Source organism: Passer domesticus, chromosome 3, assembly GCF_036417665.1.
Source record: "Passer domesticus isolate bPasDom1 chromosome 3, bPasDom1.hap1, whole genome shotgun sequence".
Taxonomy (NCBI): domain Eukaryota; kingdom Metazoa; phylum Chordata; class Aves; order Passeriformes; family Passeridae; genus Passer; species Passer domesticus.
The window spans coordinates 117,350,310-117,371,695 of record NC_087476.1 but is presented as its reverse complement, the minus strand read 5'-3'; the positions used below and the strand labels follow the sequence as shown (position 1 = coordinate 117,371,695).

General features: G+C 40.0%; 2 protein-coding genes across 4 annotated transcripts in view; one reads left to right on the top strand and one right to left on the bottom strand.

The window, feature by feature from the left end:
* The window catches only part of ESF1 (ESF1 nucleolar pre-rRNA processing protein homolog), a 28,248-nt gene extending 21,971 nt beyond the window's left edge, over positions 1–6,277 (bottom strand). The window contains exons 1-6 of the mRNA XM_064415416.1: positions 6,216–6,277; positions 4,605–5,274; positions 3,538–3,863; positions 2,632–2,745; positions 1,863–1,963; positions 600–752 (exon numbers count right to left, since the gene is read on the bottom strand). Coding sequence (XP_064271486.1) covers positions 600–752; positions 1,863–1,963; positions 2,632–2,745; positions 3,538–3,863; positions 4,605–5,274 — 1,364 coding nt within the window. The 5' untranslated portion in view covers positions 6,216–6,277. The remainder of the gene's footprint in view (positions 1–599; positions 753–1,862; positions 1,964–2,631; positions 2,746–3,537; positions 3,864–4,604; positions 5,275–6,215) is intronic.
* A 34-nt stretch (positions 6,278–6,311) lies between these two features.
* NDUFAF5 (NADH:ubiquinone oxidoreductase complex assembly factor 5) lies at positions 6,312–13,745 on the top strand. Of its 3 annotated transcripts, XM_064415418.1 has the most exons (11): positions 6,316–6,601; positions 7,121–7,161; positions 7,370–7,433; positions 8,097–8,144; positions 8,246–8,349; positions 8,787–8,826; positions 10,844–11,041; positions 11,640–11,700; positions 12,928–13,011; positions 13,341–13,423; positions 13,539–13,745. In XM_064415418.1, the coding sequence occupies exons 1-11, from the start codon at positions 6,371–6,373 to the stop codon at positions 13,623–13,625; spliced, it is 1,041 nt and encodes a 346-aa protein (XP_064271488.1). In that variant the 5' UTR covers positions 6,316–6,370; the 3' UTR covers positions 13,626–13,745. The 3 variants fall into 3 exon arrangements, with proteins under 3 accessions (XP_064271489.1, XP_064271488.1, XP_064271490.1); XM_064415419.1 differs by lacking the exon at positions 10,844–11,041 and having other exon boundaries at positions 6,312–6,601; XM_064415420.1 differs by lacking the exon at positions 7,370–7,433 and having other exon boundaries at positions 6,505–6,601.
* The last annotated feature ends 7,641 nt before the right edge of the window (positions 13,746–21,386 follow it).

Sequence of the window (21,386 nt, the reverse complement as noted above, 5' to 3'; positions counted from 1 at the left end):
AGAGGCCCCAGCAGACAAACAGGGCTTTTGTCACAACTTTTTGTGATTTAGTAACTTTTCTGCTTAGAAAGAAAGGGGGTTTTTGCAACAAAAGGAAATATTAACAATAAACCAAACCATAATTTTAAATCCTTTCTTTCCCAAACATGACTTTTGAAAAATCAGAGCATCCAGCTCATTCACAAGGACTAACATATCTATTTAAGCTTTGTGACAACAGCAGCAATAATCTTGCCCTGTGGCAAGGAATCACAAAAAAGATCCACTTCTGGACCCTTGGGGAGAGAAAAAGAAAAAAAGTTTTGTTTTCTGAATCCTATCACTTTATTCAATTGTACCAAAAGCTTGAAGATGTAATCAGAACTTTTTATTTGGCTTCTCTGAAAATAGACTCTCTATGCAGAGATCCTCTTCAACTTCCAATATTACAATAAAAATGGTTAAAAAGAAGAAAGAAGAACCAAAGGGAAACCTAACAACTCACTGGATGCCCAATTTATCTTCATAGCTCATTTTGGTTATTTACTCTGAATTATTATAAACTGCCTTTAATTCACCCTCCCTGGCCCAACGTGCAAAAATATCACCAGTGGAGTTACCTCAGGTCTATGAAAGAACAGCTACTTTCAAATTCCAGTCCATCACATTCCTCATAAATTTTATTAGCTGTTTCAGGAGAATCACATTCTACAACTGCATAGAAGTATTTCAGTCGCTTGAACTGGTACTCCCGCAGTTTTTCCCTATAAATCCTGTGAAAGTGGAGAAAAGACCAGTCAGGTGAGCTGGCTTTAACAGCTTTTTACTCACAGTATCTTTTAATTCAACTCATTAAAAACATACACCAATCAACCACTCTCCTAATCTTATATGATTAAATGTTAAACAGCACGAAGTTCCACCAGTATTGAGTTTTCTTCAAGTAAAAAGACTATTTCAGACAGTTTTGTTAAGTGTAAAATTTGTACGTGACTCCACTGAAAGGTCACAGGGATGAGGTTCAGTGAATCTGAAGGGCTCAGGTATCACTGAGGTACCTCTGGGATACCTGGATTTCTGTGTGTTGGATTCCAGATGCTCTCAAGCCCACTGAGCAGTAAATCCAACACTCCAGGATGCACCTTGATGAACACAATGCAGGTGACCTCAGAACAGGCTCTACATCCACCTGACACTCTCCTGATGCACCAGAGAATGTCTTCAAAGGGATCTGCCCATATTTTAGAAGCATCTAGATTTTCTAAATATAGGGCAGTCCAGCAGGATGCATTATACAAATATGGCCCCAGTCAGGCTGCCAAACATCTGGAAACTCTGGGAAAATATTAAAGCAAAACCTTGAACAAAAGCTAAAAAAAGGCAAAAAGGACATGCCTGAAGAAGCCAGGACAATGACAGGACTGAGGAACTCAGCCTAGGAGGCCAGAGCTGTTGCTGGTAGCACGCAAGAAATCTCAGCCTGGGAATTCTTAGACTAAGGTCCCTGCTGATTTACAGGTTAAGAATTTTGACAGTGAGCACTGAAGGGAGTTTACTGCACAAATGGCAATTTGTAGAGGAGAAATGCTGGTTTTTAAGCTACCCACATATTTGTTACATTGATTATTCCAATGAGCTACATCATAAAATTTTGAACTCACATAAAAAAGCAATTTTCTCAAGTTTCATCATCATGCATTTATTAAATGCACTGATAATGAACCAGTGCCTGTTGTAAAACAACCTTTGAAGAAAACTACAAAATTAAGGTGTCCACAGGATGCTATCCCATATGAACTCCTGGAAACAGGAGTTGATTGGGATTTCCACTAAGAATTAAACATATTATATCTCTCATTTGAAGACAAAAATAAAATTAATACCCATCATCCTCTGTGGCATTCTCTGGAAGATCGAACAGCTCCACAGGTCCTTTTTGTTCTTCCTCTTTCAATCTCTCTTTTCCAAACTCTGAGGGATAAATCTACAAATACAACAATACAAAACTAAATTTTTAACTGTGGTGTAATGTACACTAGCTAAGAAAAAAAAAAATCCCTCTCCAGGCTTTTACACTTCACAGTTTTTATTTAGGATCAGTAAAGGGATCAATTCCATAAACATTAATAGTTGCCTAATTTTAACTTATGGAAAAGACAGTAGAATAACCAAACTGCCTGCTAGGAATTTTGAAGCAGATGACGAACAATGGGAACCCTGACTTTGTTCACTGTACATTGTGGCCATTTTCAGAAAGAGGTATCTGATGAAAACTTCTCAGAGAGCTGAGGCAGCCACTAATAATGGAAAAATATAACTTAAGTGGCCAGAATACAACCAATTTATTAGTAAGGTCTAAGGCTGGGTCATCTGCCATACAGACCACTGAATATTAAATTAATCAAGGAAATGTAGTCTCCTCCTACTGGAGAAAACCAGCACTGAGGGCCACCCTCATAAACACAAGTCAATGGTTTTGGCCTCTAACTCTGCCAAATACATGCCTGCTACAGCAAGTTAAACTGCAACATAGTTTCTCTTTAATCACATTAATATTTCTTTTGGTTCTCTACAGTATTGTCTTGCTTTTTATTTTGCAGTCTATTTGTTTAACAGTAAAAGTCAGTACTCCCTTTAGAAACCAGTTCTTACCTTAACAGAAAACACTGTTCCTCCTTTGGGTGTGAAAGACTTAAATAGAGCCAACAAATCCTTAGCCTTCAATCTATCCCAATCCATATTACAAACAGCCAATCTACTTGTAATCTGAAAGAACATAAAATTAATAGGTTTAATTGTTGACTGTTGTAGGGAATACACAATTCCCTAGCACAACTCAGTGATAAAAATCAAAGTCAACAATAAACTTTGCTGAAAAAAATAAAAGCAGCATTGTCATCGTGAATTTTTACCACTTAAAGTAGCAAAGATGAGAAACGTCAATTACCAGAGCACATAAAAAATACATAAATAGTGAAGCACCACAGAATAGACTGCACCAATCACAGATTTAGAACTGCAGCAACAACATAATCACTTAGGATTTTGTTATCATCAAACATTATTAGTCTCAGGAGCAACCACTACCACTATTGTGACAGCACTAGAGTACTGTGATTTCTTTACACACTGACTGTGCTAGTTGTAAAGTCCTATTTCACTGTCTCATGATACCTTAATTTCTTAAAGTGTGAGTTAAATAACTAAATTTTTGAAAAGTGAAAAAAATCAGTAATGAACAAAAGCAGTACTATTTAAATTCTGCAATTACTGGAAGGCTCAATTTTGTTTGTCCTTTCACCTGCAGACAGCTTATTCATAGGTATAGGTAAGTGCTGTTAGGGGAAGAGGAGATACCAGTGAAAGCTGCAAGTCTCTCACTATCAAACAATTTAATTACCACTTCCATTCTGTCACTAAAAGGCCGAAAATCCTCTATGAAAAATATTTGCACAAACTGTTCCATAGATGATGGTCTATGATGAACTCATAACATTTCTGAGTTTGCCATGTAGCAACTTTTCACATGCAAAATGTGAAAAGATGAGCTATTGTTACCTCATCTCCACGAGGGGCATCTTTATCCAGCTCGCGCCACGAGTGCTCGATCTCTGGCTCCTTTGGAAAGAGCTCGTTTAAATCCTCATCATCCTCTGAGCTCGTGTCAATGTTCCCTATGCCTCTGGCCAGATCAGGCCCACCATCACTTTCTTCATCATCTGAATCACTGTCATCTTCACCCGTTTCCTCATCATCTTCTGCCTCCTCTTCCTCGCCTGTTTCTTCACCATCTTCTGATTCCTCTTCTTCCAATTCTGCATCTTCACTTGAAATGGCTTCTTCCTCTAACTGGCTTTTATATTTTACACTTTGGTCACAGGTGTCTGAGCACAGAAAGATAAACATTAGAGACATTTTTATGGTAGAATTACACATGACCCTTCACAAAAAGGAAAACTTCAGGGTTTTTTCATACCTGTTTACAGGACTCCTGAAAGGTGTAATGATGCAGGAGCAAGTAACAGAAAACATCAGCATTTCCTCTTTTGTTTGTCTGGTCTGGTCTAATCTAATTTAATTACTCTTTAGGCCCAGAATTGTACTATCAATCACTACTGTAATTAAATATTCTGCTATTTTATTTATATTACAGAAGCAACAGGTAGAAATCTATTTAATAATGGAGGCTATACACACACACAAGCAATATAAATAAAGCTTTTCTTCAATTTGCCTGTTCTTTCTAATCCCCCCTAATATTAATGGCTCAGTGCTGCCATGTTTACAATTTCAGTCCACAATCTGTGATGTGCCTCCATGGTATCAGTTCATGTATCTGCTGTTCAGTTTGATAAACACAGCGGTGTATATGCTGTTATAAATTTTACTTTCCTAACTAACCAACAATTTTAGCACCAACAATTAAAAGGACAGGGATATTCACAATCTCACTGAAGAATCAGAACTGATTCCATACAGAGCTGACCAACTCCAATCCTCCAGCAGCACTGAATCTGAGTCAGCCAGCTGTTTTATAACTGATCCTGCAAAATATCTTCCATAAACAAAAGCATCAACATCCAAATGAACACAGCTGAATTCTCCTTGTTATGTGAACAACTAACCTGATTCTTTTATTTTCCCTCCTGGGGAGTGGTCCTTCCTGGGAGCTTTGACTGACTCAGCAGCACTTCCTTGTGAAGACTTTTCCTTGTTTTGAACTGAAATGGATCTTCCCCCTGACACACCTCCTTGCTTGTTTCCCCGAGAGGGATCAACTTCCACTGCAGGTTTCTGCGAGTCCTCTTTCAAGCTGAACTTAGATTTACCTTTTTGTCCTTTTTTAATGTCATTTACTTTAGTCCCCTCTTCACATGTTTGGTCCAGCCCTTGTTGGGTTTTTTTGCTCTCCTCCTTTGGGAGGCCACCAGCAGGGACCTTTGCAGAATCTCCTTCTCCTTTACCTTTAGCTTTCTTTTTTTTCTTTTTCTTTACCGTGATTTCTTCGCTATCACCCTCTGACAGATCAGAGTCAGATTCCGACAAGGCATAGAACTTCCTGAGGTTCTCTGTGGAGGTGTAGTTAACAGGGCGACCTCTTTTATCCACTGTGTACTTCAGCTTGAACTTCTTGTCGTGGAACATGGCTCGGAACCGCTTGTCAATCTTGACTTTACGCTCCCTCTCAGGCATCTCCCAAAACCTGGGATCCCTTGCGACGCAGCTGAACCTGCCATCACTCAGTATTTCCTCCTGGGATGACATTTTTGATGCCATTTTTGAAGATTTAGACATCTACAATATGGAAAAAACACAAATATTTTTGATTAAAAAAATCCCTTAAGCAATTAACATAGATTCAGATACGTAGCTGAAAAGAAACCAAGGATTAAACAAAGCTGGGTTTCTAATCTGTGCCTAAGAGGTTATTTCCAAAAGCACACATGGCAATTTCACAGCATCACACACCACCTGGCTGGAAGGGACCTCAAAAACTCCCTGTCCCTCTGCCCTGCTCAGGTGACAGCCCAGCTAAAGTGCAGTGTCCACATCTGGGGTCACAGCACAGGAGCTGAAGGAGCAAGTCCAGAGACCACCAAGACAACAGGAGCTCCTCTCCTATGAGAAAAGACTGGGAGAACTGAAATTGCTCAGCCTGGAGAAGAGAAGGCTTCGGGAGACCTAACTGTGGCCTTCCACCTGAAGGGAGCCCACAAGAAAGATGGAGAAAGACTGTTCACAAGGGGCTGGAGTAACAGGACAACGGGGAATGGCTTCAACCTATTAGAAAGCAGGTTTAGATTAGATAGGAAAAAAAAAAATTCTTCCCGGTGAGGGTGAATAGTACAGGCTGTCCAGAGAGGTTGTGGATGCCCCATCCCTGGAAGTGTTCAAGGCCAGGCTGGATGGAGCTCTGGCCTGGTGGAGGGTGCCCCAGCAATGGGAGAGGGTTTCGAACGAGACTGTGTTTAAGATCCCCTTCAGCCGAGGCCATGCTATGATTCTACGACAACGAATACACCTGGGTTGCAGACACATCCCTCCGTGACTCCTCAGCAGACCCACGCACGGGACCTTAACCCCGTGAGATTAACCCAGCGCGCACCGCAGCTACAGCCCACCAGCAGCACCAGGCGCGCCAAGACGCCTTCAGCCCCCACACCCTCTCCGATCCCGACCCCAGCGACGGAGCAGCCCGCAGGGCGGAGCCCCGAGGGCGCCCCGCTCACACCGACCGTGCCGCCGCCCGCCGCTCCCTCACGGCGCTGCCCGCACGCCGCCGCCGCCGCCACCGCGCGGCCGCTTCCGGCGGCGCTACGGCGGCCGCGGCGGGACACGGCGTCCCCGCGCAGCGGGGCGCAGGCGCGGAGGGGCGCGCGCGGCCGGGGCGATGCGGGGCCTGGCGCGGCCGGCGCTGAGGGCGCGGTGGTGCCGCTCGCTCTGGGCGCTGCCAGCAAGGGCCGCCGCCTCGCCTCCTCCTCCTCCTCCTCCTCCTCCTCCCGCCTCCTCCTCGCCGAACCCGGGCGCGCTGAGCCCCTTCGACCGCCGGCTGAAGCGGAAGCAGAAGAACTGGGCGGCGCTGCAGGCCGAGCCCGCCAAGTGCGATTACCTGCGGGAGGAGGTGCGGGGCCGGGGTCACCGCGGGGGCTGCGGCCGCGTCCGGGCGCCGCCGCTCGGGGACTCGGGATCCCCTCAGGGTATTGAGGAGCTGCAGCGGGGCTGGGGAAGGGTCGGGAGCACAAGGCCTCTGAGAGAGCTGGGGGGCTCAGCCTGGGGAAAAGGCTCAGGGCTCGCTTTGTCACTCTGTACAACTCCCTGGATAAAGCTTGTAGCCGGGTGGAGGTCGGTCTCTTTCCCCAGGCAGGCAGCGGCAGGATGACAAGACATTGTCTCAAACTTTGCCAGGGGAAGTTTAGGTTGGACATTAGGAATTTTTTCAGAGTGATCAGACGTTGGAATGCCCTGCCCAGGGAGGTGGTGGAGTCACGGTCGCTGGAGGTGTTTGAGACAGGCTGGACGTGGCTCAGTGCCATGGTTTACTTGACGAGGTGCTGGTTGCTAATGGGTTGTACTTGACGATCTCAGGGGATTTTCCCAGCCTCGTTGATCCTATGGTTCTGACCGCGGGCTCTCCCCCCAGGTCGGCGGCAGGATCGCGGACCGGGTGTTTGACATCACCAGGTGAGCCCCGCGCCCTGCCCTCATCCCTTGGGAACGGCACCCCTGGGGAGAGCGCTGGAGGCGGAGCGCCTTCCCCGAGGCACCACGAAAGGATGCTCGGTGGGCTGAGTTCAGCCCTTAGAGATTAGCAGGGGAAAGTTAATATGGTCTAAAATTAAAAACATTTTAAGACTTAGTTATGTTCTGTGTTGCTGATGTTATCCTTTAGAACGTTTCCTCTCGCTTTGGATGTTGGCTCTGGAAGAGGTTACATAGCTCAGCACTTAACCAAGGTACTGTTTCTTCATACTTAAAAGTGTTTAAAGGAAGGTCATATGTGTGCCTTCCTTTCAAATGGGGCTCTGTTACAATTTAAGACAATCATCTGAGGCTTGATGAGGTAAATCTTCCCCCCCCTACCCTTATACCTGTGGTTACAGTTCAAAGCTGTGTGTTGTGCAGGCTGTTCTTCATTTATTGCTGCTGAAAACTGGACAAATATGTAAGGGAATTTATCTATTATGACACAGTTAACTTTAGTTTTGGCTAGGAATATGCCTGGTTACTTTGATGAATCTATTGGCCACATTTAGTTGTTAAAGAGAAGTGTCATTATGGAGGCTCTGAAGCCATGAACAGTTTACCATTCATGAACTGCTCTGTAAGTAAAGGTGCTTCTTGGCTGTTAATCCATGGTTTGTGTTTAACTAAACTTATGCCTAAAATTACAAAATATGTTTCTTTTACCACTTTTGCCTCAGCTGTTCTCTCTGGGAGCAGGTGCCACGTTGGGTGGGGAAAAGGGCTTTGTGCTTTATATAAAGCACACCCTTTCTATCAAGAGTGGAAACGATTCTTTCTAGTTTATTATAAATAGGAGTAAGTGCCAAAAAATTACTTATGTCCATTTACAAAATAATTCGCGTATTTAATAAATTTTCTAAATTTTATTTCAGGAAACAGTTGAAAAACTTATTCAAGTTGACATTGCAGAGAATGCTTTAGTAAGTAGCTTTTTGAATGCTAAAGTGCTTCAATTCTGTAATACAGGGAAGCAAAAGAAGTGAGGTTTTGATGAGCTGTTTTTCTTCCAACCCAACATTAGAAAAATGCTATAGAATCTGAAATCCCGACGGTCAGGGTCGTAGCTGATGAGGAATTTCTTCCTTTCAAAGAAGATACCTTTGATCTTGTTGTCAGCAGCTTAAGGTACGTATTCATAATTTATTTAAGTTCTTAACAATGTTCTTTCAGAGTAGCTTTAAGAAAATAAATCCAACAAAGATTACTAGTCCATTAAAAAGCAATAAGAAAAGTACTTGCATAGTTAATGTGAGCATGCATTAGGAAAAACTTATGTCCTTCTGTTTAATTTCCTTCAAAAGACTTGGAGTTTCTCTCTTTCCTGTATTTTGACAAGCTAGTCTCCAGGACTTGTGTTTTCTCACCAAAAATAAGTGCTGTGTGTATAAACTTCTGTTCTTGTTTGGTATCAGTTTCAAGCAGGTGTTTCAGCCTGGTTGCACCTTCAGAAGTCATTTTTTGGCTTTGGTTCCTGGAACTTTCTTAGCTAATTAGGTAGTTACTGGTATTCCCTAATTTTGATTTAATCTGAAATTATAAAATGTACATTTCTGTTATTTCAGTTTGCATTGGGTGAATGACCTTCCTAAAGCTTTCAAAGAGGTAAGAAATTGTTTTTTATACTCTAAATTAGCACTTGCCATTACTTGCATTGAGAGCACTCTCTATTTCCAGGTCTTCTTTAAATAAGAGGCACACAACTCGTGTTGCACACAAGTATTTTTTGCAATACTTTTAGCAGTTTGAGGAGCATTAGCTGATATTGTTACTAATTTGCTCCCTCAGATCAATTTGAAATAAATAACTGAAACAACATATTTGTACAATATTTGGATTCTCCACAGCTGAGATCATGGTAACTAATGTCACCTGAGGCAGTGCTATTGATTTTTTATTGTTAGCTCTTACTACTTGTAGTAAAATACTACACTGCTCCAGAGCTGCTTTATGGAGCTTAAGTTATTTTTATGTCTCAGCTGTTTATTTTGAAATACAGCTTTGACCAAGACTTTTTGATGTTGGAATAAAGCAAATACTTGTTGAGGACAGAAAATATTTTTTTTCCCACCAGCAGTTTTGGTTATTTTGGATTACTTCAGCTCTTTTCTGCAGGTGTAAACCTCAGTCAAATCAAAAATGTGGTGCAAGAACAAGGAACATGTTAACCAGTGTGCTGGTTTTTAATTTATTTCAAATTGATCAGTTATTGCATTCCTGCCCTATCAGGAATAGGACTACGCTACTGTTACTGATATAATATAAATCAGTTTAAATGTATTCAGTACTTATTAAAAAAAAAAAAAACTTGGAAAGAAATACACAATTTTCACCAGAATTTAAGTATTCTGTGGAGAGTGAAATACTTTCTCCCACAGTAAATATAATTGACACTGTCTCACTGGGAACTGGGCTTCTTGGCCAGCTTTTATGATCTCCTGTGTTGTCTTCAACTAGTGGAAACTGCCTTTAACTGCCTGATTTTCTTACCTGTCAATTAAAGGCTTTTTTACTAGCACAGAAAAGGTAGCTTGATTAATACTTCATTAAAAAAACTATTGAATTTTTTTTATTTTCAACGGCTTTGGAAATGCTTGCTGTCTTGTTAGCCTGGTTATATAATCAGGCTCTTCTGGATGTCCAAACCAGAGATCATTTCCAACTCTTAAAGAAACAAGAAAGCATGAGTTTATTTGCCTTCTCACTAGGAAGAGGGCTAGAACTTAGGAGACCAGAAAGCAGCTTGTCAGCCTTGGTGTTTGAATTATGATTTGCTCTTTTGGCAGGTTAATAATAAGTAATCATAGACATAATAAAAATGGCATTACTTGATTGTCTCAGAAGTGCAGAGATCAGTACTGGAAAGTAAAGTCTTCATTTCTTTTAAATCAAACCATTAAAATGTGCTTTTGCTGCTCTGAGAAAGTAAAAGTAAATAGCATACTTACCTTAATCTACCCTCCTTTTAGATGTAAATTAATTTAGAATATTGTCTTAGGAGTATTGTGCTGAAAATAGTTTTACCCTCAATTTCCACAGTTTGTTCTGTGTTTCCTAACTGTAAGTGTAATTTCTGAGGATTTCCTCTTAAAAATAGAAAATAGTCTCTCTTCAGCCAGAGTATTTGTTTGCAGTGTGACCAGAAGCTGTGTCACAGCTTGCCCTGCAGAATAATAAAAGTCTGTCACAGTTCTTACAATGATTACTTTTGAGTTCTTTAAGATAAAAAGTCTAAGAACCACTTAGTTATGTATAGGAAACAAGGCGACCGCTGTGGCAGGGAGAAATAAGGAGGAGGACTCCATCTTATCAGAAGGCTAATTAATTACTTTTTTGTACTATATTACATTGTATTACATCTAAACTGAATCTGCCAAGTACTCAACTGCTCTGCATCTCATGACTGTCAGCCGACAGTCCCGACACTCACACGGATCAATTGGTCAGTGAATCAAAACACTCACACCAGAATCCAATTACCAGTTCCCTTCAGGTAGACAATCTTCCACAAGCATTCTGCTTGTGAAAACACAGGAGCAGTAAATGAGATAAGAATTGTTCTGATCATTCTTTGCTGCTCTCACGTTCAGAGAATGTGAATCCCAGTGTTTGTGTGCTGCAGATCCACCAGGTGCTGAAGCCGGACGGAGTGTTCATCGGAGCCATGTTTGGGGGGGACACTCTGTACGAGCTGCGCTGCTCCCTGCAGCTGGCCGAGCTGGAGAGGGAGGGGGGCTTCTCTCCTCACGTGTCCCCCTTCACTGCTGTCGCTGATCTGGGACACCTGCTCTCCAGGGCTGGCTTCAACACCCTCACTGTGGTAATTATAAGTAAGAGAACCATCAGGGAGAACAATCCAGAACGTCAGAGCTGCTGGAGTATGAGAATCACTGTTTGCTGATGTAGTAATGACATACAGCTTCCTTCTGCATGTGGGGCACCTCTCTGAACAGGCTGCAGAAATAGCCTGGACTGCCACTGCTTTTGGCTTTGTGGTGATTAAGGGAACCAACTGAAGTGTATCATTGGCTCATGGCCCAGTAGAATTTGGATGGTTTTCTTGGAGAAATGTCAGAGAATGTTAGACCTGCATGAAAAAATTATAGACACTTGCTCTTTCTTCTAAAACCAAGAAGAAAATAATGGCATTTAAATTAAAATTTGATTGCATTTGGGCTATTAAGCAGAACTTTTTAGAAATGTTAAAATAGTACATGCTTCCTAGAAATACATGATTTGAGCAGAGGAGGCAGATGAACAGAATTATAGAATGGTTTGGGTTGGAAGGGACCTTAGAAATCATCTAGTCCCAACCCTCCTGCCACAGGCAGGGAATAGTTTGGTAGTACAGCAAGGTTGAAATAATGCTGTTGGTTTAGTTTGATGTGCTCTAAAATGGAACTTCTCAATTCTTCTAGGATACTGATGAAATCCAAGTGAACTACCCAGGGTTATTTGAGGTTATGGAAGACTTACAAGGCAAGTATATTCTATATGGAAACATAAATGTTTTCTGTATCAGTGGACCAGACGCAGAGCTGTTTTACTGTGTGTTTCTCGACTCCAAATCATAGACTGGTGTGGGTTGGAAAGAACCTTTAAAGGCCATTTAGTCCAACTCTCTGCAGTCAGCAGGGACATCTTGAACTAGATCAGGTTGCTCAGAGCTCCGTCTGACCTGGTCTTGGATGTTTCCAGGTGTGGGTCATCCACCACCTCTCTTAGCAACCTGAGCCAGTGTTTCACCATCTACATCACAAAGAATTTCCTTCTTAAAAAGATAAAAATAAATCTTATTGCAACAGGGGAAGCATTAGTTTTTTTTCCTGCTATCTTGTGAGTCAGGAGATTATGCCTGTCAGGAGATTTGCGTTGGGAAGCACAAGTCAAGGATTTGCTACTTCATGGTCTGCTGTGAATGTTGTGCTTCCCTGGGGTTCCTGTTCTGCATGAGCCTATTCAGTATAACGTGCAGAAAAGCTCTTGAAGGGAGACAGAAGCCCCTATCCCACACACTGACTTTTCCTGTGAGCCTTTCTGATTACCAGGGCAATCAGCAAACTGCTTTGGAATGAAAGTACATATATCCTTAATTTGAATATGCTGAGGAACAGCAAACAGTTGAGTAATGATTTTGTTAATACTCTGATTGCCTTTGTCATGGATTGTAGAGCAGTCATTCACATGCAGTCTGTTGTTACTGACAGCAGCTCAGGGCATTTCTTATCTACTGCTCTATGGAGTAATGCCTTAATGGAAAGGCAGCTTTTATTCTGAGCAGAAACATTCAGATGCAGTAAGTGATTAAAAGAATTGTGGTTACTTCATTTTGTATTTTAAATCTCTTGGACTAGTAATTTTAATGATTATCTGGTAAAACAGTACACTTGTGTCTGAATAAACCCTTTGTACTCATTATTAAAATCAGTTATACTTAAAAGCCTAAATGTTCGAAGACTCAGGCTGAAGAACTAATAATTTGAAATTATTCCTAGCAATGTAAACAGTAAATTGCAAAGCATAGGAATTAAAAGCTCTGGATTCTCACACATAAGAAACTCACCCAATGATCTCTGGTATGTTCTGTCTTACAGTGAATAGAGGATTCTGTACTTTGGTTTTGTAAGAACCTGTCCTTAGTGCATGACACTTAACTCATGGCATGTGCAATATCTTCTTTTTCTTAAAGCTAAAACATATTTTTAGGTATGGGGGAGAGTAATTGCTCTTGGAATAGAAAACCTCTGCTGCATAGGGAGACGATGCTGGCAGCTGCTGCAATATACCAAGGTCAGTATTGAGAGTAATGAGTTCATCTAGAATGACTTTAAGAACATTTTTTCTGTGTCTTTTTTTATGACCTTTCTGTAAAAAAAAACAAAAAACAACCAAAAACCTAAACAAGCCCAAAGCAAAACCAAAAACCCCAAATATTAAGCTATTTTTAACCTTAATTATAATGCCGGGATTTGAACTGTATTGATGCACCAGTATGAGATATTTTTACTGTCCCAAATCTTTCACCAGGAGTCATAGTGATGAATGTGATGTTCTGAGAACTGAGTGTTTCCTGGAGCTGACAGCCTGTACCTTCTCTCTCTCCCTTCCTGCCCTAACAGAAATGTACGGAAACAGCAACGGCTCCGTACCTGCCACCTTTCAGATCTACTACATGATTGGCTGGAAATACCATGAGTCACAGGTAATGTCAAGCTGTTGTTTTCTCTTTGAAAATAATTTAAATAAGCGATGTTTTAAAAGCTTTTTACAAAACATTTTTATTTAAAATTACCCCTATGTGTTTTTTTTTTCCTTAGGCAAAACCAGCCCAGCGAGGTTCTGCAACAGTTTCATTTGGAGATCTGGCAAAAATAGAAGGACTTCTTAAAAGAGGAAAAAAATAGTTGCTCTTCAGAAATAATAATTGTCTTGAAACTTCTATAAAAGTTTTAATTGCAGACAGTCTTCACTTGTGCTTATTTAGTGATGACGTCCTGAAATGATAATAAAGTATGCAAAATAGAGGTTTTTGTACTGTGCCACAGCATTATCTCTGTGAAATTGTGTTAATTTTTTTCTTTCTAGATAAATATATGAGCAGTCTGCTCTCTCAGGTCTTTGAGAGAGCAATTCAACTCACAACTTTTTATTAAATTTACTATTTTCAAAAATAATGCCTCTTTCAGCATTTCAGTATCACAGGCTGCTCCAGGTATGGTTTACATGTCTTGAATGCATTTTTTAATTATTTCTCAAGGATAGTAGATCATAGTATAAAGCAATGTATTATAAAAGTAAAGAATGGTAGCAGGTGTATTTATGAGACAACCTGTAAGAGAAACTATCAGCAAATACAAATACACAAATGATTATGGTTTTTATGAGTTGGGAAGTATGGGTAAAAAGTTACTGTAAGAAATTTGAATAATTGATACTTTATCTAAATGTTAGTTAAAAATTACATTTACACATTACTTTTCACTTTTCTATGTCAGAGGCTAAAGAGCAAGAAGAGTAATTTTCTCTTTAGCTGTGCCATAGAGCTATGACTTTTCTTTTCTATAACTGCATTACCAGAAATTGATATTAATTGCAACTCTGACCCATTAGTATGAGAGGTTTAGAAATAATACCTGCCCAGAGATTTTGCTTGATTGTAGCACTCATAGAGTTGAGGAGAAACAGAAAGGATGATGTCTATACAACCAATTATACAGTTCCATAAGTTTTATCCTAGTATCTGAGTGGTATATCAATCCTGGTGGAGCTAAAGCCTTTTTAAGTTTATTTCCTAGGCTTTTTTAAGATTATCCACCAGGTGGAGTTTGACAGAACTTGTGCATAGCACAAACCCAACAGGCCAGGTAGGCAGAACTCTTCCCATCTGTCAGGTCCTGATTTGGGGGGTTATTTTATTGACCAGGCTTTGACTTTGAATAAAAAATGGGCAGAGAAGGTACACCTCATGAGAAGGAGGGCAGCAACCTTCTGTCCTGTTTTTGCTTACAAGCCTAACCTGTAATTATTTGAGGGAAATTAGTTCATTTTTTGCTTTCCTAGGAAAGAACGGTAATTCTGCTGGAAAAAGGGGGAGAAACTAAATGGTCTGATAACCTTTAAAGCTCTCTAAAGAGTAAATCTAAAACAAGAGGTTGTTTCTGTGAAAGCTTCTGTTTTTTTAATACTCCATCAGTGGACTTGGTACAAAATACTGCATCACTCTACAGGTCCTCTCTGGCTAAAATAAAATTCCCTTGTTTCTGGAGGAATCTCTGGTTTGCTAGATGTAGGTTTCTGTGAAGTTATGTGTCAAATTAATGTAACTTTCGAAATCATTGCTTTAGTAGGTTAATTTCCAGTCACTTGAGCTGGTGGTTGTGACTCAGACTGTGTTAAGGGAATGAGGAGGTGGAATGTGCTGGCTAAATGTTAATTGGAGAAGTGCTCCTGCTGTGCTCCTTTGAAGTATCCAAGTTATGGGGAAAAGGAAGGATTTCCAGTTCTTTGATTTCATAGTTCATAGATGGCATACATAAATAGTAAAGTGTTTTGGTAGTGGGGAAACATCTTCTGAACAGGGAGAAAAGGTAAGTAGCTTTCATCCTAGCCCTTGGTGGTGAAACAAGGTGCAGATATTATGTTAATTTGGAAAAGGGCTGGGGAGTAATAGAAGTAAGGAGTAGTAAATATGGCATTGGTGGAATGTGGGTTGGAATTAGAGAACATGTAACAGGCAGGCAAGGTGTTAATTTCCCTGTCTATGTTTGAATACCTGCCTTTTCTGGAGGTCTTTAACTGCAATTATGGGGGTTTTTTTCTATAGTACTTCTTGGAGTTCTAGGTTACTCCTGGTTTCGACTAGTTGCTTGAATAAGTTACTAGTTTACTATGAAGAGATGTTTTTGTCACAAGGCTCTGTTTCATTTTAATTCTTTTTTTCAGATTTAAATCTTTATGGCTTTCTAAAATTGTAGTGAAGAAGAACATGGTTGCCAGTTGCTAGCCTAGTACTTTGTGTGCTGAGAGCTTTTCTGAGTGAGTAACTTCTAAAAAGTAGTTATGAAGGTGATGTAATGTCTCTTGTAAGCTTGGTTAACTTAAGCTTAATGCATAATACAGAATATTTTTCTCCTGAATACAGAATGAGAAAAGAATTCAAGGAGATTATTATTTTGATTAATTAAAAGCTAGCAGCCCATAAATAAAATAAAATTAAGCTGAGAAGAAGCATGGTTGCACTTAATGAATATGACTATTTTTATTTTAGAGTTTGAGTCACAGATCAGTAAGTATGCTTGGTCTGGTCTTTGGTTACGAGATCTGTCAATGTATAGTTTTATTCAAGTCTGTTTAGTATAAAGGAATGAGATCCTGTACTTTCAAGACTAAGAATTTGTGAAGTTAAAACATGAGATAGGATTCTTCATTACCTCTAATTTATAAAAATGTCATCAGCGGAAGTACAAAAGCGAACCATGCAAAATTAAATTTAGCTGTATTTCTTTACACTGTTCAAAAAAGAAAAATATGAATGACACTCTTTTAATGTTTTCTGGAAAATCTAGGAGCTAACACTGAGCTTTCAGTTGCAGGGGGAGAAACACACCAAGCTTTCATGTGGTGTTTAATTGGAATTTTCTGAAGCAAGAACCTGATCTCAGGGATTAAATTCATTAGAGCATCTTGTTTAAGAAGCCGCTTTTTAGAAGGCTAGCATGTGTGTTAAACCTCTCAAGTTTTCATTTGTCTAACCCAAATATTTAATATGCACTTTTCAAAGATGTGTCCATTTTTGCCCAGGTTTTGGAGCCATTACTTTGGAGAAGTGCAATTATTGTAGTCCTTTGGCTGGAATCAGTCTGAGTACTGAAGCAAGTGTGATTTCCTTAATATCTTGGGTGCTGTCAGGTGAAAGAAAAGAAAAAGAAAAATAAAAACCTGAGATAGGTAAGTTTAGTTGAAGGCTACATATAAGAGTGAAGCAGAAGACACCAAAGGAATGCATTTGCTGCTTGTAAGGGAAAAACAGCTCATGCCTTACTTAAATCAAGTTAAAATTGAAGTGATTTGTTGATTTACTGATAACATGTAATTAACTGTTAACTATACATGCAGGAGTAATAGCAGCAATATAACAGATAAATGATTACTAGACCCTTACAAAACCTTAGTAAACACCTTCACATACCTAAACACACTCCTACAGCAACCCCCACAGCTTCCACCCTCAAATTTGCAGGTAAATGCTCACCTCTGTCCCTTTACCAGGAGGTTTCAGTGCTATGAGCCCACCCTTCTCAGAATGTGTTCCTGTGTGCATCCATCACCTGAGGAGATGTGGATGCTGTGGCTGCATTCTCACCTGGGCTGTTCCCATCACCTGCTAATCCACCCAGCTGTTGGGGCAGGACCCCAAAGGTGACACCCCAGGAGTGACCTGTGCTTGTTGAGCCCTGTGTTCTCAGCCTACTGCCAGGGGTGCGTGTTCCCTCAGGCCTCCACAGAGCTTGAGGTGCCCAGGGCACCTTCTTTGTATCAGACCAAGTTTTCACTGGTTTTTTTCTCCTTGTTAAAAATGTTAGTGCTTTTTATATTTAATTTTTTTAGCTGATTTTTCTTTCCCATCTGAGGTCTCTTGATAACTGCCTGATTGCTATTTCACGTGGCAGATAGCTATCTTCATTTTCAGACAATCTCAGCAGATTTTAAGGAAACACCCTCTCAGTACTGAGTGTTTTGTTCACACATGTTGCACATGTATTTCTATCATAGCAGCTGATGTCCAGGATTTTTTACCTTGTACTGTGTGTAGCTTTCCCCCATTATTTGGAGCTGTATCTTGGGGTACAAGGTACGTTGATAAAGGAAGAGACAAATACCACAGAAAAAGTGTTCCTGTTTGGAGCCTTATTTTGAAGCAGTGAACAGTGTTGCTTTATTCCAGTTCTAGATCTATTGATTGCTTTAATTTGATACAGAACTTTCATTTGTTTCAGAACTCTTCATGTTATTTCCTAATGTCAGTTGCTTTCACTTCTGTAATTAAAAATGTAATTTCCGTCAAGTACCACTTCAGATTTGGTGATTGTATTCCCAGTCAATTTCTTTTCTGACTCAAAAGCAGGCTGCCCAATCTTAGAGTAATATTGCAGTTCTGAAGCAGCAGCTATAGTAAGTTTTACTTGATAAACTAATGCTGAACTTCATAGGTAGCTAAGTTCAAAATATAAGCCAGTCAGAACTCAGTATCCACTTAACAGATTTGCATAGTATCTTGTCAAGGCCTGACTTTTTGTCTGTGATTTTTTTTCTTACCTATAATTGTTTCTGAAATGCTAAAAGAATAGCTGAGCTGGAGCTACTGCCAGGAGATTTTGTTAATCATATCTCAAACAAAGCATTCCTCAGATGATTTTGCCTCCAGGATTCAGCTTCGAAGGCGTTCTCAGGAGGAGCTGCGATGCTGTCACAGCACTGTTGAGTCAACAGACGTAGAGCACTTGTTTGATGCATGGATGACTGATCTTCAATTACCACCTTTCACAAAACAAATGAAAACATCTGTTCTTTTATTTATATGTGAGTTTTGCAAGTAGTTGTGTACAATTTTCTTTTGTTTATTTTTGCTGTGTGTGTTCTTTTTCCCTCCTGACTCACTGAATCTTCATTGTATGGAAAGTGAAACTTTGAGCGCTGAATGGATTGGGTGATTGCATCTTTATTCAGGTTGGTTTACAGTGTGGTGGCTGGTTTTTTTTTGTACCTAAAAAATTATTATCCCTTAGAAGATAGCTAAGCACGGAGTTTTAAATTAAATTCTATCCCAAAGATATGGCATTAAGATAATAGCAAGAAACTTAAGGCTCGCTTGAAAAAACACCTCACCAACGTTAAGATAGAAGAATAGTTTACAAGCAATAAAAACTACAACCAAATGAAAAAAATCACTAGCGTAACTACAAGTTGTCAACAAGAGTGAGACTATAATAGTATGATTATTTTTTAGCCTATGTTTGGAGCAGACTCAGTTGTTCTGCTTTGGGAAAGAATTCAGGCTTGTGAACACAAAGGCTTCCAAAGTGCAGGGAAGTGTTTCCCTGCAGAGAGTTAGTAAATCTTCACAAATATAAAATTACTCAGTCCCTGCATTCTTTTCTGGCATTTTCTGCTGGACTGCTTGGCTTTGTTATACTGGCTCTCCTAGATGTCTGAATAGTCACATAGAGACTGTGTATAATTTTAGAAGTCTTGAGAATTGAAATCAGAGCCCCTCAGCTGTAAAAAGGATCTGAGAGTTACATCTCAGAATGGCTTGGGTTGGAAGGGACCTTAAAGCTCATCTAGTTCCAACCCCCCTGCCATGGGCAGGGGCACCTTTCCCCAGAGCCCCTGAGTGCTGCAGCAGTACAAATGGTTCTGTGCCCCTACATTCAGTCTCTGCTTTTGAGTATTGCTGAATAACTCCATTGAACTGCACTGTAAATATTATTGTTTTCAAGCAGTTAACCATCTTGAAAACACATCAACATGACTTAGTATAACACTTGATGAATTTACAAATGGATCTTGGCATAAGGCAAATGCGTTTTAACGCTGCGGTTTGTCTGCCTGCTCCCTGCATATTTATTTTCAACTTCCAGTTGATTAGCTGCTTTGTCTTGTGTGTAGAAATGGCCTGTTTAATGCAGTGGGAAGTCGAGTAGAAGCCAGCATTTGTTAATGGATGCTTTGAACAGGCACAGTCAGACATTTTAAATTATTCTAACTAAGCAGGAATTCTAATTTATTTCTAAAGATAGAAGTACAACAACCCAATTACCTAGTTTTCTTACAGAGTGTAATGAGTATAATTAGCATAAAATTGGTCTATAAATTTAATGGGCAATTTCTTGTGTGGACATTGAAAACACTAGTAAAAATGTGGCAAGCTCTATTAGAGTCCATATAGCAACTTGTTCCCATTAGATGCTTCCTTGACAGAAGGCAGTACTGTAAAATATCAATCAATTCTGTTCTGCACAAGGAGTTTTTAAGCTATTGGTTCAAACAGGCATGCCTGTAGATTTGAAAATTCTTTCAATCAGAGAATTTTTTGGCTGGGTTGGCAGTAGGGTTTTTTACCTTCTAAAGATGGTATTCTGACTATAAGTTCTAACTTGTAGTATATGTGAGGATATGGCCAATTCTGTGTGTAACCTCATAAACATAGCTGGATCAGTTGTTCTAAATGTAGAATATACACACAGCTAACAATAAAGATAATAAAATGCTATTTATTTACTCTTGGAAGTGGAAGGGGTGCTGGAGTACCACACCTGATGCAGAGATTCTCAAATAATGATTCAGGCTGCTGCCAGCCCTTGTGCAGTTGGTTGGATGTAACCAGCTGTGGGGCATTTCAGAAGTTCTAGATGATGGAAATCAAAGGATGGTTTTCCCTCCCTTCTACAGCTGATTTGTTCATGATGGGGAATTCTCTATGTAAATGTATTTTCATCTAGTACAGTAAACTCAGACACAGCAAAGTTGCAGTGGCCTGCTGGGGCTAAAGTGGTGAGAATGAATGCTGTGAGAGAGAACACATACTTAGAAGAATATGAAGTTTCTTCTGCTTTGTCTGTTGCCTAGAGAGTGAATGAACAAAAAATCCAACCCTGAGGCTTGAAGATTAGGACCAAGTTCTTCAAAGTATGTTTTCATGATGGATTTTTGATTTCACTCTAGTGCAAGCTGACGTTACTGGAAAGAGACATAAATGTAAAATTCCCTAAACAACTTTGCCCATGATGAAAATGCTTTCATTCCTTCAGGTGTGCATCCATTTTAAAGGTACTTTTATTGCATTATTTTGTTAAGTACAATGAATAAAATTATAGCTGTGACTGTGAAAATAGCAAGTTATTTATTGTGCTTTAGAGCAGCAGCTCTCTTAGGGATTTATGCCCTACCACACCTTTCCCTGTCTGATAATTTCATAGAGTGCACTTGCCTGCCTTCCTCTTTTGCCTTATCACTGAGCAAATGAAATAATTTGCAGGTCCTGGGCTGCTTTGGAGAGCTGGTGGGCCACTGTGTGTTCTCTGTGACTAGCAGCTGCCAAACAAGCTGGGCAGTGTGCTCAGTTTACTTGGTTGTAGGGCCATTAAAAGATATATCTTTACATTTCTAGGATTTAAATCAGGGCAATGTAAATTATTTTATCAAAATATATTAGCTTGTAATTAACAATTCTGTTCCAGGTTAAACCCTAAGAATGTTAATCCTATGAGATTACTAACTTTGATTTATTAAAGAAGTAGTATTTAAAGTAGGTATTTTAAAAAAGGGGTTTTTTTAACTTCCTGAACTCAATGTGAACCCCACAGCAAGAGGAGAAAAGCATGGAGCAGTCCATTGCTGGCCTCCCTCAAACTGAGCTGTACTCTGCTAAAATAGAACTTCTTAAGGAGGAGAAGTGTTCTCGGGTCTTTTGTTCTGAGAGAGTCACAGAAAAGATAGGTCAAAGTTTTAAATAAATCTCTTGGGAGAGTGTATTCATATCTTACCTGGTAAATCAGTGCATCTTTCTTCACTAGTAGCTGAAGATTGAAGATGTGATTCTATAATAAGGCTGTTTGGCAGTAGAACTTGTAAGAAGTTAAATATTTTGTTGGTCTGTGTAAGAA